At 41.1% G+C, this 17,975-nt stretch overlaps 1 protein-coding gene across 1 annotated transcript in view; it reads left to right on the top strand.

The window, feature by feature from the left end:
• The window catches only part of LOC126481041 (putative GPI-anchor transamidase), a 60,640-nt gene that overhangs the window by 28,360 nt on the left and 14,305 nt on the right, over nucleotides 1-17,975 (top strand). Inside the window, exon 4 of the mRNA XM_050104522.1 lies at nucleotides 16,542-16,750. Coding sequence (XP_049960479.1) covers nucleotides 16,542-16,750 — 209 coding nt within the window. The remainder of the gene's footprint in view (nucleotides 1-16,541; nucleotides 16,751-17,975) is intronic.

The following is a 17,975-nucleotide window of genomic DNA, read 5'->3' as shown; positions in this document are numbered from 1 at the left end:
CGAAAACATGATTAGATGTCTTCGTAATCTCTAGAGGCATCTTTATGTGTGTCCTTGTAAGCTTATTCTCTTGACAACTTTCGCGTTTCCAGATATATTCATCTATATCTTTGTTCAACCAATCCGTACTCAGTACTTCTTCATTCATTCATAGGTTTCTCCTATGTTGTCCTGGTGTTCTCCAGTGGAGAATCATGAAACTCTTTTAATATTGCAGCTTTTTCAGTTGTACTTATTTCTTCTGTCTTTCCTGTCTCAGCTGTCTCTTGTTACTGGATATACTTTTCTATTTCTTTGATGCCATTTTTGCACTCCTGAATAATGTCTTTTACTGTTTTCAGATCAGCAGTTTTTTGTCCTGTGACCTTGTCACCCGCGCCTGCTGCCTGCTCACTTGCACCAACAGCCCTGCTGTCATTGTCTGCTTTTTGGTCACTGTCTTCCACTATGGCTTCTGTTTCTGCCGTATCTTGACCTAGGCTACTGTCACCTTATGGTCACGTATGAGCTGCCCTGACCTCTCTCACTAGCAAGAGTGCATTGGTGATTTGATTTCATTTGCCACACTTGTACAGGATCTGATAGCCATATTCCTCCAGCTTTAACCTGAATATCATCAATTTGGATGATGGATGTGATATACAGCCTACACATGTTAGGGGTTCAATACATATCAGGAATTGTCTTCTAAATACGTACAGTCTCAAATATTTCACTGCCCAACAAATGGCCAACATCTCCCTCTCAGTTGTACTGTGCCCTCTTTCTGCCTTGTTCAACATTCTCAAAGTGAACACGACTTAAAATCGTTCCAGCACTTGAGATGCTAGGATCCATCGTAATTATGAAGTCCTTTACAAAGTCTGGGTACTTTACTGTAGGTGGACTGATCAGCTTCTCTTTCAAATGCTGAAAAGCATTTTCTTGTGCAACACCTCATGTGTAAGGCACTTCTGTTTTTATAAGTCATGTAGCGGCATAGTGATTTTCTAAAGTTGCCTATAAAATGCCGGTAGTATCCCACAAGGACTAAATACACTTTCAATTGTGTGATTGTTTTGGGTTGTGGGTAATCCTTGATCACCGTGACCTTCTGTTGATCTGACCCCAAGCCCTGGGCCAATAAAATACGACCCAGATAGCACACTTCCTTTTGCGAAAACTCGCACTTGTCCACTTCTCGTTTTTAATTGTGGAGTCTAAGCCTTTCGAATACCTTCGTCAGTTGCTATGTCATCAAAATAGGTGAACAATTTGTCATCTTGTGGCCATGTCAAGACACAGTTCAGTAATTTCTGAAATGTACTAGGAGCTGTTTTAAGACCCATGGGCATTTGTTTGTACACAAAATGCCCATACGGCCTACTGAAAGCTGTCTTTTCTCGATCCTGTTCGTCTAATAAGACTTGATAATATCCTTTCTCAGTAAGTCACCTATTGTCTATGACTATTCGGCACTTGGGCTTTCCACTGGCATCCGTCTTTTTTGGAATTAAAATCAAGTGAGAATTCCAATTATTTTTTACTTGGTACTATAATGTAATCCTCTAACATCTTCTCAGTTTCCTTCTGGAGCATCCCCTTTTGTGCTTGTGGTATTCTGCAGGATCGTGAACATATCACCCTACCTTCTGCTTCCGATAGCAGTTTAATTTCATGCCTGATACTATCCATGTAGGATAATATGTCTCCAGGCAAATGGAAAATGTCGCTGTATGTGGTGCATAATTCTATGATTGTTGTCTTCTCTTTCTCATTCAAATGTCTCATGTGAATGTTCTCCTTTAGTACACTTATTCTGGATTTCAGCTGCAACCTAGTTTCATTGACACAGTTCACACTGAACGACTGCTGCAACAATGTCCACTCCGGAACTGCTTCTGCCATCACCCATGGGCAGTATACTGACACACTTTCAACTGTAGTAGTGAGCACACTTGTTAGGCATTCTGCTGATTCTGCTTTTACTAATGTCTCAGGTAAATACAAGCCTGTGGTGATTTCCTGTTTCTGAATGATAGCCACTCTCATTCCATTTGCTGAATGATAGCCACTCTCATTCCATTTGCCTTTATTTGTATTCAACGAATCCATTGCTCCTGGGGTCCTCATCTTAATACTTAAACAATTTGTTTGTGCTCTTTTCACTTCTCTCTAGCTTTACCTGTTGCCTGCTTCTTTTGCGTTCCGACAGTACATGAGTTTCTGTCACTATTCGCACTCACCTTTCCACATGTTTCTTGCTTTGCACTTAAGAGTCTCTCACAAGAGCCCACTATTTTCTTCGAACGTACTACGCAGAGCTCGTCCTGTGACTCCATCTTCCTTTTCTTATGAGCCTTTCATTCAGTGTCTGAGGTTTCCCTGAAAGAGCCTTCTCTTTCTTGTACTTGCACAACTGTATTAGCAAGTTTCCAACTTCTAATACCAGTCTGCACTGGGAAAAGCTTACACTCTTGCTCGACTTCATTCTGATCCATTCCCTGTGGATCCACAGGCTTCTGGTGGCATAGTTAATTATGACTGCTGGTTTGGTCCACCAGTCCGTCAAATGGAAGATTCACACTTTCCCCAATTGCTTGGAAATGATCCCTCACTTGCATTCCGTTTCTCGTTCTTAATTCAAGAGTCACAGTTCCCTCAGCCCTTGGAACCATATTAGCAATTCTGCAAATCCTAATACAATTGGCTGGATTATAATCTCTGCCATTTCTCAAGCTACTACTCCGAACTAGACTTAACTGTGCACCACTATCTATGAGAAATCTCAGGTGATTTGTAATGCCACCCAGAAACTCCAATTATATAAACTCATTTTTACTTTCACAGTCAACTGTTAATTTCTTTCCAGGTAAGGTGTAAGGTGACTGCTTTCCTATGTCCTTACTTAGTTTCCTGGCTTTAACTTCTCGTGTGTGCATTATGTGCACGGCAAACGCTTTCTGGGCAGTCTCTCGCATAATGACCATTTGGTTTGCATTTAAAACACGTTACACACTTCAAATGCATGTATGGGCCTCTATGACTTAGCAAATTACCTTGCGAGCGAGCACCTCACTAATCATGACAGGTCTGTTTCCCTACCTTTTCTTGATACATCCAGCTCCACCTTTCTTATTCTTTTATCTCCATGACACACTCATGCCTTATGGCCTGGCTTCCCACATGTGAAACATTTGGTGGCTTTCTTCTCGGCCTGCGGCACCATACCACCACCTCGGGCAATCATCTTTTCTCAGATCAAGACTATTATGACATTCTGTTTAAGAGCTATCCGTATAGCCTCTGCTAACTTTAACTGCTCACGTCATGCAGCACTATTGTATTTATCCAGTTATCTACATCTACATCCATGTGATTACTCTGCTACTCACAATAAAGTGCCTGGCAGAGGGTCGAATGAATGTACATCTCTCTACCATTCCACTCTCGAACGGCGCACGGGAGAAACGAGCACTTAAATTTTTCTGTGTGAGCCCTTATTTCACTTGTTTTATCATGATGATCATTTCTTCCTATGTAGGTGGGTGCCAACAGAAGGTTTTCGCAATTGGAGGAGAAAACTGGTGATTGAAATTTCATGAGAAGATCCCGTTGCAATGAAAAACACTTTTGTTTTAATGATTGCCACTCCAATTCACATGACATGTCTGTGATACTATCTCCCCTACTACGCTATAATACAAAACGAGCTGCCCTTCTTTGTACTTTTTCAATGTCATCCGCCAGTCCCATCTGATGCGGATCCCACACCACACAGCAATACTCCAAATAGGGCAGACAAGCATGGTGTAAGCAGTCTCTTTAGTAGACCTTTTGCACCTTCTGAGTGTTCTGCTAATGAATTGCAGTCTTTGGCTTGCTCTACCCACAACATTATTTATGTGATCAGTCCAATTTAGGGTATTTGTAATTGTAATCCCTAAGTATTTGTGTGACTTATCGCATAATCGAAATTTAGCACCTTTCTTTATTCAGGGTCAATTGCCACTTTTCACACCATACAAATATCTTACCTAAATCATTTTGCAATTCATTTTGGTCATCTGATGACTTTACAAGACTGTAAATGACAGCATCGTCTGCAAACAATCTAAGACGGGTACTGACATTTTTTCCTATGTCGTTAATACAGATCAGGAACAATAGAGGGCCTATAACACTTCCTTGGGGAACGCCGGATATTATTTATTTTTTACTCGATGACTTTCCGTCTATTACTACAAACTGTAACCTTTCTAACAGGAAATCACAAATCCAGTCACACAACTGAGGCGATATTCCATAGGCACACAGTTTGGTTAGAAGACACTAGTGAGGAACGGTGTCGAAAGCCTTCTGGAAATCTAAAAATATGGAATAAATTTGACATCCCCTGTTGATTGCACTCACTACTTCATGAGTATAAAGAGCTAGTTGTGTTTCACAAGAACGATATTTTCTGAATCTGTGCTGACTACGTGTCAATAAATCATTTTGTTCGAGGTACTTCATAATGTTCTAATACAGTACATGTTCCAAAACCCTACTGCAAATTGACATTAGTGATATATGCCTGTAATTCAATGGATTACTCGTACTTCCTTTTTTGGGCATTGGTGTGACTTGAGCAATGTTCCAGTCTTTAGGTACGGTGCTTTCTGTGAACGAGCGGTTGTATATAATTGCCAAATATGGAGCTATTTTATCAGCATACTCTGGGAGGAACCTGACTGGTATACAATCTGGACCGGAAGCCTTGCTTTTATTAAGTGATTTAAGCTGCTTTGCAACACCGAGGATATCTATTTCTATATTTCTCGTCTTGGCAGTTGTTCTTGATTGGAATTCATGAATATTTACTTCATCGTTTTTGGTGAAGGAGTTCCGTAAAATCGTGTTTAATAACTCATCATAAATCCCTTGGATAAACGCTGCTCAGCCTTATCTCCAAATGAGAGCAATGCTGCCTTGTAGCTCCAATTCTCACATGGTACCTCTGATTGCTTCCATGAAATGATGCTGCATGGTATCCAGCCTCGAGGCCCACTGAGCTACACTTTCCCCACATTCTTGCCGACTTGGAAACATCTGATGTGCATAGAAATGAAGTATTCTTTTAGTAGCATAATGTCCTCGTAATATGGCATTCCCAACCTGCTAAGCAGCACTTAGGTCTGTGACTAATAACTTGCTACATGCTGATCCAGTGTTTTAGATTTTAACAAATATCAAAAGGGAATCATGCTGCTCTGTATATGTAAGTTCAAACACTTGGTCACACTTGTCAAGGAACTCATTTATAGTGGTCGTAGTGCCATCAAATGATTGTGGTATTTATTTTATCACATCTGACAAACTAACAAATTACCTACTTTGTGACTCGAACGCATCAGAACCTGTGCCCAAAACACTATCTCCATCTCATGATATGCCTGCTAGTCTTGCAAATCACTATTGGAATTAACACTGCTGCTGTTGATGTTGTGCGCCGTCTGCTGCTTCTGCTGATGTCTGTCTTCTGCTGTCTTACACCTCCATCCGGAACCTCGAGTGTCCATCTGCGCTGCGGCCGGTGCTGGCTGCCCTCACACCGACTGTTACCTGTGCCACTGTCTGTCACCACAGGTGCTGCTGTAGTACTACCTGTGCATCATCTGGAACCCCATGCTGCCCAGTGCAGCTGCCATTGCTGTTGGCTACCTCTCACACCATCGTCTGTGACCTCGCGCTGCTGTCCGCAACTGCCGGTGCCGATGCACCATCTCTGCGTGCCATCTGCAACCCCATGCTACCCTCTGTGACTGCTGGCAGCCCTTACGCCATTGTCCATATCCTTGCAGTGCTCCTGGCCACTTTTCGGGGTGTTCTCTTCGATCCCAGATACCATCCATCCGCGCCTATTGAGGCTGCACTGCCCCCAGCCATTTCCCGGGATGACCACTCCATCCCCAGGTGCCGTCTGCTGTTTTGGTACTGGCCTCTTCTTATGTCTTTTCCAGGCGCAGTCCTTTCCTTGGTGCTGGATAGAGACCGTCTTCTTCTTCTTCTTCTTCTTCTTCTTCTTCTTCATCATCTTCTTCTCAGGAACTCTTCTGCCTCCTGGCTCTGCCACTGGTCTGTGTATGTGTTATTCAAGTAGTGCAAAAAGGAGTTCTCAAAGCCATTCTATCATTTTGCTTGACGTTGAACTGAGCAGGTTCAGTATTCCAAAGAGAGGTGACCTGTTCCTATTACTCATGGTGTGACAGCTGCACCCTAATCCACAACCAACCACCCCACACACCTGGCACCAGAAAATAAGGTCCCTGAGTTGCATCCAGTGAACTGTCTAGACACTCAATGACAATGGAGAGTGGAGAAGGTCCATCCAGTCACCTAATGTGGAGATGGCTAACAGGAAGTTTGAAGGAGTTATGGAACTCAGTCAGGAAGTAATTGAACAATGGTGAGATTTGAATAACTACAATATTTAATTGCTTGTCTGAGCAAGAATTCAACAATAGCTTGAATGAAAGTACACTACTACTGATCGGAAAATCCCATGGAGGGAGGTACACCTCTAAGCATGAGAGTGAGCAGAGCTAAATCAAATACGACAAGCCTACGCCCCAGGTCTGACCTACACAAGTGACCCTCTGGGATTAGTATCTGTACTGAACTCCCTCTCGTGGGCTACAGCACCTCCATCTTTATACTATGTGGCAGGCCACACCGCCCCTTCCAAGTTGGCACTTCCGGACAGCGTCCTGCGGGGTGTTGAGTATGACCATATATGGTCACTGCCAGTGCACTGCTGCCCTCGTGGCTCAACACATGAGCTCATGTGATACATCGTGAGTCTACATAACAATTCCGGCCAATGCCCAAGGTAACACCCTTCCTGAGCATCTCCTTTGTACTCCAAGTACCTTCTAGAAAACTTATTCATTTTGGCTGCTGTTCTGTTGCCTTTCAGGCATATCATATTTTTAAATATGCGACAGAGGATCATTATAGAGAAATTTATTATGGTCTGAATTGGTGTTTTTGGTTGAGGGCTATCAAAAATGAAACCAGTTCATTTTTGCCATATCTGTTTATTGAAACAATTTGTCACCTTTTAATCACTTTTTTCGAATATTTTGTCACCTTTCTCATTCTTTCAAGCGCCACCATGGTGTCTCACTCTGTGTGTTTCTTGCATATTCCTAACTCGGTTATGCAGTTCATCAGGCTCTCCCTATGGATGTGGTCATATGCCTTCTTAAAACCTACGAGGAGCACATACAGGTCTTTGTCATGTCCCGCATATTCTCAGTAAGCTGTTGCATCATAACTGGGTGTTGTCAACTGCCAAACGGTCTTTCCCAAAATCTCTCCGATATTCACTAATCATGTCTTCTGCATATGGCTGGATTCTGTCCGTTATTCATTTGGAGAAGATCTTACAGTAGGCATTCAGGAGAGTGATTTCTCTGTAATTGGTGCAATTCATTTTATCACCTTCCTTGTAATTAGGTCAGATGACCTCTGTCTTCCAGTCTTCTGGGAACTCCTCCAAAGTCCAGATCCTTTTGATTAGTTGGTGAATTTTCAGTGGAGTCCCTCCCCTACAGTTTGAATGGCTTCTGCATGGGTTCCATCTTCTCCTGGACTTGTGTCTTCTTCAGTTTCATTGTCTGATTCTTTATTTGCTCCACTATATTTGGTGGATAATCTGAATCTATGGATAATCGAAAATTACAGTGTCAGGGGGTTAAAATTCGAACAGATCTGTAGTTTCATCATAGTTGAGGAGCTCACTGAAGTATTGTTTCCATCTTTCAGCCGTGTTGAACATATTGGTAAGTATGATCCCATTATTGCCCTTGACAAATATTTGGCAGCAAAGGCTAGTTTCCTGTTTTTCTTTTTCTTTTACACACAATAGACAACAGTAGTACACTGTGTCCCCGCAAGTTAACTTTACAATACATCATCTGCACCTCTTTTCCACAGAAACCATGTTGAGCTACCTCTGTCACTCTTTTGGCATACATACATGTACGTACATATATACACTCCACTCAAGGTTGAGCAGACAGTTCTGCATACCTCCTTGAACTTTGCTTTACCTTGCGCAAAATCTGCACCTCGAAGCCAGCTCTCCTCAGCTTCTCGTCTCTCGGCTAATGCCTTAATGCATTCGTCCCCATACCAAATCATATCGCCCCTGTTTTGCTTCTTTATGACTGCATATACCACCTCATTTACTGGATCCTTAACTTTTTTCCACACTTATTCTGAGTTCATCTGTGGATCCTCTTCTTGCAGAATTTGGAAGTGGTTGCTAAGCTGGAGCTGCAATTCATCTTTCTTTGTCATAAATTTGTCACTAGTACCCATCACAAATCCTATGCTGATCAGATGGAGCATGATGTTATTATTCATCTGCCTCTGGATAGGAAAGTGTATGAGAAAGCACTTCAGTGTGAGAATCCGACACTTAAGGATGTGCTCAGTGTAGGACTGTCCTTTGAAGTGTCCCAGGCCACAGGCAATCACATTGCTGCATGGCATGAGGTATCAGAAGTTCCTCAGTCAACCCCTGTTAGGCATACTTTCAGTTTATCTATTTCTAATGAGGTAAATTTAATGTCAGATTAAGTTCTGTATCAGCAACTGGAGTCCCTCTCCTCCTACTTTTCTTCACTGTTTTTCCCTGGGCCCAGTTGTGCTACCGGATTTCAGGCCCAAATTGCCGTGAAAGAGTCTACCCACCCTTAGTTTTTTCAGGCACAATAAGTGCCATGTACATTGTGTGACTCTGTCAAGGGCGAATTAGAGCATTTGACGTCACTCGATGTCATTGAGCCTCTTTCTCCCAGCGAATGGGCCATGCCACATGTCTTCATTAAGAAGCTGATGGGCAAGCTTCACCTCTGCAGTGACTTCACTGTCATGATTAATGCACAGTCCATGAAAGATACATACCCTTTGCTCCACCATGACAAGTTGCTTGCAAAATTATCAGGTGGCCAATGCTTTTCCGAGATCGATTTATCGGAAGCGTATCTCAAATCCTCTTGGATGAGGCCACTAGGTGCCTTCTTGTTGTCAATACATCTTTTGACCTATACCAAAATCAACGCTTGCCTTTTGGAATCACTACTGCTCCCACAATCTTTCAGCATTTATTCGAACAGCTGACAGCCTCTGTGCCCGGCTGCATCAATTACCTTGACAGTATCATTGTTTCAGGTTCTTTCAACCACCGCATTAATGCAATTGCGGCTTTTCTGCGGCCAATCTCCATTAAGGAACTGCAGGCCTTTCTAGGTAAAGTTGTGTACTGCCCAAGTTTATATTGTACACATCCTCTGTTGCTCAGCCCCTGTGCATGCTTTTGCATAAAAATGTGCCTTTTTATCTGGGCCCAAGCTTCTGACAGAGCGTTCGCTTTGCTTAAATCTAAGCTACAATCATGTCTGGCCACTTTTCAGTCACTGTATTGGCATGGTGTTCATGCACATATATGTGGATGTGTCTGAATGACCCATTGCTTATGCTTCTAAGACTTTGAACTCCTGCTCAGCAGTGGTATTCTCAGTTTGAAAAGGGGGCTTAAGTGATTGTGTTTGCCCTCAAGAAATTTTGCATCTTCTTGTATGGTTCTAATTTCCATTTGTCATGGATCACAAGCCCGTTGATTGCACTTTTTAAGCTTTTGGCTTTCATACTGGACAAGGCAGTACATAATTTGCAGTGGTGGACTCTCTCCCTCTCCTGTTATCATTGTCAGATCCTTTACCGGCTGACGGCGCAACATGCTAATGTCTTATCTCACCTTCTGATGAGGCTGGACCCAGCATTTGATCAGCACGAGTTGCTTTGTTTCTATTTAGATACCAAGAACCAGAACGATAGCATTGGCCATTGCTTTGCATCCTGTACTTAGTCAGGTCCTCTCATTTTGGTAGCACTGGCCCATCTTTCTGTGTTTGACAGGATTCTTTTGTTAGCTATGGAGGACGCTGCTCCCTGGGTACACCGAAGCTTTGGCCCACCAGCATCTGTATTGGCCAGGCATGGATGGAGACTTTACACAGCTTATTGCTACTTACATTCAGTGGGCTCAGCAACAGGCAGCATTGCAGGCCTCTTTTTTCCCCCTGGCCCACGCTGCAGCACCCGTGGGAGTGTCCTACATAACAATTTTGCTGGATGCTTCCTAAATAAGTATTGGCTCATTGTATTGAACACCTGTTCCAAGTTTCCCTACGAGACACGCCATCTGTCCATGTCCATGTGGCCACTATTTTGTCCCTGTCTAAGATTTTTGCGATTGAGGGACTTCCATATACCATGGTTACCTATAATGTCCCCCTCCCCCTTTTGTTTCTCAAGAATTTTCATTGTTTTCTCAGGCTAGTGGTAGTCACCATCTCACAGCTCCCCCGTTTCATCCTCAGTCTAATGGCGAGGCCGAACAAATGGTTTGGATGTTTAAAATTCTGATGCGGAAGTATGTATCCGACAGGTCCACTAAGCTGCTTTAGACAGTTTTTTGAATTCATAGTCTTTCACTCCACTGGGGGACAAGAGCATGGCAGAGCTGCTACATGATAGTAACAATAGACCATCCTTCACCTGCTACATCCAACACCATCTACTGGCATCACTGCTTCCACAACAGTTCCGACCGGGTGCACCTGTCTGGGCTCATGATTTTGGTTGCAGGCCGAACTGTGTGCGGCACCAGGGCCTGCACCTGTGCATTGTCTGCACTCCTGATGGGCGGCTGTCCCCTCATTTTGACAAGCTGTGGCATTCATGACGGGGTCTCTTCCAGAGAGCCCACTGACTCTGCCCACCCCACTCCACCCCCCACCTGCCAGTGCCTATTCCTGTGTCAGAGATGGTCCAGATCATGCCACAGTGGGGGACACTGCCTGGTGGATCGCTATCTGGGGTCCCTGCCTCTGCTCCAACTCCTAGACTGCCATTGCCGTTGCAGCCTCTGCTGCACCTGAGATGCTGCAGTCGTTGGTGCCTCTGTTGCTGGGTCCTGTATGGCCCTCATCTCCGACGCCCCTCCTGATGCCTCTAGCACTAGCCACTGACCTTTACAAGGATGTCATTGGGACGCTGTCCCCAGTCTTGCTCTATGACCTCTCACGAGAGGAAAGACAGCACACCAAACAGCCTCCTCATCACTTCCGCTCCTACTCGCTGGTGCCTGCCCTCTACATGCTGCAGCAGCCACCATCGTCAAGTGATGAAAAGGATATCAGGGTCATCATTGATGTTTTCCATGACTAGTAATCTCAGTGAATTGTGTGACCAGTGCTTTTTTGGTATCAGTGCTCTTTTTTGGTATCAATACTCTTTTTCAGTACCAGGGCTTTTTTTTCCTGTGCCTGGTGTATGTTTGTATGTATGTGGTTTTCCCACCCTTTAGAAGGAAAATGGGATGTACCTTCACTCAGGACACATGTAATTTCATAGATCTCATGTCCACACAGTTCAGAGGCGAGCTTATAGAGGCCAGCTGGGTCAGCCTCCTTTTGTGCTCTGGTGAGCTGCCAAAGAAACAGTATTATTTAAACAATCATAAACAATGCTCGACCTATTCTTTATGCTGTATTACTGTTGTTCTGTCAATGTGTTCAGTGCTACGCATAACCTGCATTTCACTTGCTGCTCTCTCTCTCTCTGTATCTCTGTCTTTTCCGTAAATCGTGTTTGTTTGTGTTAAAACAGTAATATTATGAAAAGAATAGATTGCTACTCACCATATACACGTTTAGTAGTTTTTTCATTGTGCCTGTCTGCAACTCAACGTCTCAGCTATTTGGTGAGTATCAATATATCCTTTCCATAATATTGTCATTATTCCATCTGAGACTTTTCATTGTTTGTTTCTACTAAGTGGTAAGCATCCTTTGTTTACATTCAATAACTGCACAAAAGTATTGTGGATGTATACGTAAATCAGCAGTGGTAAACAACTGAACATATTATATTATTGCACAAAGGCTTCCAGAATTGAAGTTTTATTGCCCAGATCACAGTTGATGTGTGTCCTGATTACTATTTCAGCAAAGTTATATTGCCATCTTCAGATAATTGGTTACATGAATTATAAAGCCCCTTTGTGTAGCACATTGCCATCTGACTACTGAAAACGTGGATGTAAACTCATAGAAAAGATACTCCCATTCAACACTAACTACTCCAAAATAGCAGCCATAATTGTAACAGCAAGACATAGAAGTGTCAAATACATCAGATTGAACACATACACTGCTGTCAAATGTGTGTGTGTGTGTTGATAACTGGTTCCAGTTGGGTACGGAGCCAGTTATCAATGTACACACATCTGACGGCAGGGGATGTGCTCTATCTGAAGCCTTTGATATCTGTATGCAATTCTGATACCATTAGGGCTGTTATTATAGAGTACTCAGTGTTGCATGGGAGTGTCTTTTCTGTGAGTTTACCTCCATGTTTTCGGTAGCCAGATGGCAATGGACTACGAGTAAGGTCTTCATAATTCACATACCCAATGATATGAAGATAGCTGTGCTTTAACTAGTAATCAGGATTTGTATCAACTATGATCTGGGCTATAAAACTGTTTTTCCAAAATTGAAATTCTATTGGCTTCTTATATGGACATGAAAATCGCTCACCTTCTGACAATGTCGAGTAATTATAATTTATTATGTTTGGAAACTTGTGGCCGCATAACATCAGAGCATGTGATCTAGGTCCCAAGTATGCATGTGTTATTGCGATGGCATTTATTTGCCTGAATTCCTACTGTCTGAATTTTTCCATCTCCAACTAAGCCTACTTTCCTTTATTTATTTATTTATTTTTATTTTTTTTCCCCAAAGAAATATGTTGGCAATTTTGGAAGATCTTCTCTAAAAGTGATACTGCAGAAGATGACCAAAAATCTATGATACGTGAAACTGCTGACCAGAAGTACTGATCGCTATTGACAGTGATTTATTTCGTAGCACAATGTGTGTGAAAATGAAAGGAAAAGTCACAAAGTTTCATATGCAAGGAATTGCATCAACCCTGGGTGTTAGTGTGTAGAATCTTTCATATTTATTCCTTAAAAGTGAGCTTTGATTTGTTAAAAATGAATGTTGTCTTGAAATTTTCATTGGAACTGACAGATTTAATTAATAACAGAAGTTTCTTGAAGTGGGTTGCTAAATATAGGGATTTACTGTCACATCAAGTGCCAAAAAGACAAGGAAGAGCTAGCTCTCCACATGGCAAAGGAAAGGAAAAGGTTGGATAAAATGCAACAAAATTAGAATTAACAAGGATGCTGTGTTGAAAGAAACCCAGCAGAATAGAATGAGATAAGGATCAATAATGAAACCCTAGCAGTATAATAGAATTGCAAACACAAGAAATTAAAAATGGCAGGTAATATAGTTGTTAGGCCAAATTTAAGATATCATGACCATAGAAATGTACATATGCAACAAAAATCATTAGCAAAAGAGAAAACTGAGATAGTGGATGTAGTATTTGTAAACCCTTCAGGAAATTACTGTAGTGTTCCTACATGTACTGCTGGATTTAGTTGCTTATCTTTTATTTCTAGTTTCATTTTAGAGCAGTATTGACATTTTTAAATATGTGAACTGTGTGAATTTAAAATATGTTAACTGTGTCTGATTCCCATTCTTCAGTTATGTTGTGTAACAACTGGTGTTCTAATGCAATAGAGTAGTCCTGGCAGTCTTGCATTATCTCACCTCCTTTGATGATGGTTTTATTTTTCTTTAATTTTTTTTATTTTGTTTCAGTGTTTGTGTACATGTGACATGTGCCATTTCTCAGTGTGCTCGTATCACTGCTCTATTTGTAATGCTATTTAGCTATTTTATCAATGAAAATAATCCATTTTTAAAAATATAATACAATTAGATAGATGAAAAACTTGTTCACCTAGCAGCAACAGAAGAAAACACACATGAAAGTTATGGAAAAGTGCAAGTTTTTGGAGCCAGTGGCTGCTTCTGGCAGAAGGGTCGAAGGCAAAGGAAGAGGGATGAAGGAAAAGGAGTGGTGAGGCTTATGGGGAGAGTTACTGAAAAGCCATCCAGAACCCTGGATCCAGGGAGACTTAACCAGGCAGGAGGAGAAGGAAAGGAGGCTGGCTATTGGGGACTTCACCAGATGAGATTTGAAAACCTGGGAGCTTAACAGTGGAAGATGGATAATAAGCAAGACAGAGTACTTAACAAAACATCGTTCAAGAGATAATAAGAACAGAAAACTAAGTGTATTATATGTGGTAAACAGGTGAAATGACGGATGGGGAAAAATAGACAGGTCCAAAAATAAAAGATACAGAAAACTAAAAGTGAATGACAAACAGGAATAATTACCGAAAAGAAATACTGAGACTGAAGAAGTTAACAAAATTTAGAGCAGGTTGATAACGATACTCAAGGTCAAATGGTAACGCCAGTTCCCACCTGCGAACTTTTGAGGAACTGGTGCCATCCAAATTCCCCCTCACTCATGCCTAACTTCTCTGCCCCCGACCCTCTCCCCCCTTTCCACTGACACCAATTTCTCAGAAACCTGCAGGTGGGAACTGGCGTTACATCATATCCTGGGTTGTCCCCACCCTCCTGTTCTAAATGTATGTTAATTTATTCAGTTTCAGCATTTCTTTTCTGTAACTATTCTTTTTCTTTGCTTGCTTTTAGTTTTCTATATCATTATTTTCTGACCTGTCTATTTTTTCCCCACCCTCCCCCCCATCTCACCGATCTACCAAGTATAATGCACTTATCTTCCTGCTTTTATTACCACTTGCACGATGCTTTGTTAGTAATCTCTGTTTTGTGTGTTACCCTATCTTCCATCTTGTAAGCTCTCAGGTTTTCAAATCTCATCTGGTGCAGTTCCCAACAATTAGTCTTTCCTTCTCATCCCATACGGTAAATCTCCCCGATTGAAAATTGTTTCACTATTTTGGTTGCTGCTTCTTCAGCTGTGATATATTCACCACCTAATATTATTTTCATAACAGTACCATCTTAAACATTATTGTTTCTTAAAGCAAAAGTAAAATTCATGTGAGAAAACTATAAAATTACAGGGAGACAGAATGACTGGCCACTGCTTACCTCCAGAAGACAAAATTCCGGTACTGTCAATAGACACATTTAAAAATGACAAAGGAAGGTTAGAAAGTTTGAGGAAAGGTGGAAAGGAGGGGCAGGTCACTTTGAACCCTACATGAGAGGGAACCAGCAGTTGTGAGGACTGTTTCGTGGCAGTACTGCAATTTTGCCTCCTAAAGGTAAGTATTGGCTGGCCAATTTTGTCTCTTTGTACTTTGTTTTTAACATTTTATTGAAGCTTTCTTTCTATTAACCCCTCCTAAGCTTTAGTCTTCTTTGGATTTTGTTGGTTTATTTTGTTAAAGTTAAATGAACGTATTTTCTTCTTCCTTACTTTGCATCTGTGAGTGTGTGATGCTCTTTGTTATTAACAGCAGTATTAAATTTTCCCATTTTTTTCATTATTTTTCACTTGTTTTATTGGTAAGTGGCTCTGCTTTCTGTCTTAGGAATGCCTGTCCCTCTTTTCTCCTCTGGATTTTGGTGAGTTGTAAATTGGGAATAGAACTAAGCAGCATTTCCCTTTTCTGGTCTCTAATGGAATTATAGAGTATATAACACTAAGTGAAGCTGCATGTATTGCATATGTGAGACTGCAGGAGCTTAGAATCTGTTTATAGGCTGATGGTCGTCATCAGATCATATACTTTGTTGTTTTCTCACCATTATTTTCTATTCATTATAATGAAACAATATTTGCAAAACCAGCATTTTTTGTTGTTGTTAATCAAGTTAGCTCATTCATTGATTAACAAACTGGACTCATATTCAGTGTGAATGGAAATGTGATTTACATCTAGCCATGCTGGTTAACACTTTGCATGCTTTCTCCAAACCAGTTCAGGCTTTTTTGAATAACTCCACAGTCCTGTCTTGTTCTCTCCAACTGTGCTAATTGTTGATGTTGATAACACTGAGATGTTAAATTGTAATGTTTCTTCTATTTGTGATTGTCCTGGTACAGACACATGTGGCGGCAAGTAATTTGAGGAAACTGATAAATGCTAAAGGATGATGATGTAGAATCAAACATTTATTTTGTCATATTTGCAACAGACAGTGAGTTGGAGTCCAGGCAACAGATATAAGGCCATTGCCGGGAGCCTCTGGAGAAGATAATTAGCTGAGATGTCAAATCTTTGTGCTCAAACTGGAGTCATCATCTTGGGTAGAAAATCAAGAGCATACGAGCACTATATTTTTTTATTTAATTTTAGATCAAGTCTTAGTTGTCTTCATTACAATAAACTAACAGATTGCTTGCACTGAGAGATTGACTTTTGTAATATTTGTTTGCAAAGTACTGTCTTTATTTTGGGACAGATTAACTGTTTAAAAAGAAAGGATGTTTTAACATATATTTTACTTAAGTTTTGCAAGTTATCATGTTAAAAACAAGTTATTTCATTGTTGTTCTTTTTAAAATCCCAGGTGACAGTTGAAAATTTCATAAGGCTTCTGACAGGGCGCCTGCCCCCTGGTACTCCACGATCAAAGCAACTTCTGACAGACGAAGGCAGCAATATACTTGTTTATCTCACTGGGCATGGAGGTGATGGCTTTCTCAAATTCCAGGATTCTGAAGAGGTTACAAGTCAGGAACTTGCAGATGCATTGGAACAGATGTGGCAGAAACGAAGGTAAATAATGGTTATTTGTAATCAGTTTACTTAATCACTTACAGAAATAAATAGTATGTATTTTTTTAAATATAATCTGCATATGTAATAAAAGAGGATGGGCTTTGATCTAATTTTGCTTACATGACAGTCATATGTTCTTTGCCCTAGATACTCTCCAGTAGTTGCTTGTGCGTAGCACATTTATCACATTTGTTTGTGGTTTTCATGGAAAAATTAGTTTTCACACAGTGGTTATGTAGATTTTCAGATAGCCCATTTGTTGGACTGTGGAAGGTTAAAAATGAAGTGCAGATCACTCAGACCCCAAGATGAGAGGGACACACCTGTAGTGAGGATAGAGTAGATGAAGTTCATCTTATTCCGTAATATAGTGTGTCATACAGTTTATCAGGATATTGGCTTTATAAGCTAAAGAGATCTGATAAATTTGCATAAAACGGTACTAGATCAGTTGAAAGTTTAATATTAGTCAGAAAAAATTAACAGTAAAAGGCTGCTTATCTAATATGTTACTCTACAACATTACATGACTTCTTACAGCAAGACACAGCTACACATTTCAGCCAGAAAAGTCATTATTGGTAAAAGATACACCAGCTGCCAAACACTGGTCTCTTCTTGGTGATAAGGATGTATCACAAGTTTACTGTGTGTGTGTGTGTGTGTGTGTGTGTGTGTGTGTGTGTGTGTGTGTGTGTGTGTGTGTGTGTCTCCTTGTGTGTGTGTGTGTGTGTATCAAAATCCAGTGTGGGCTCCTTGATTCAGTTTCCCAGAAAGTGGCTTTTTGATTTTTTTGGGTGTATTTGAAGTGGATTGGCCTGCCCATTCCCGTCACTTAGCCCATGACAAGAGGTATTAGAGTTTGAAGTCTATGAATTGGAGTAGGAGTGCAGAGAAAGCTGGCAGTAACAGTTAAGGCATCATTTTGCAATGCATTTACAAGTTGAACATTCAAGGGAAACAGTCATAATAGATGACCATATTTTTACTGTCTCAACATAGTCAGAATCTTGGATATTCCTATGAATTGAATGTTTTTGTCAAGAATCATCCACACAAATTGATTGCATTGCATTTAATTGTTCTGAAGGAGTTACATTTTTACAAGTCAAGGCTTTTATACTGCACAAAATTTTAAGGAGGTGTTAATGAATTACACAGAGTTGCAATGGTTCTGCACTTTATGTGAAAATGGATCTGTTAGAGTGGCTTTTTAATGCTC

Source organism: Schistocerca serialis, chromosome 5, assembly GCF_023864345.2.
Source record: "Schistocerca serialis cubense isolate TAMUIC-IGC-003099 chromosome 5, iqSchSeri2.2, whole genome shotgun sequence".
Taxonomy (NCBI): domain Eukaryota; kingdom Metazoa; phylum Arthropoda; class Insecta; order Orthoptera; family Acrididae; genus Schistocerca; species Schistocerca serialis.
The sequence above is the reverse complement of the archived record's forward strand: the minus strand, read 5'-3'. Positions and strand labels throughout refer to the sequence as shown.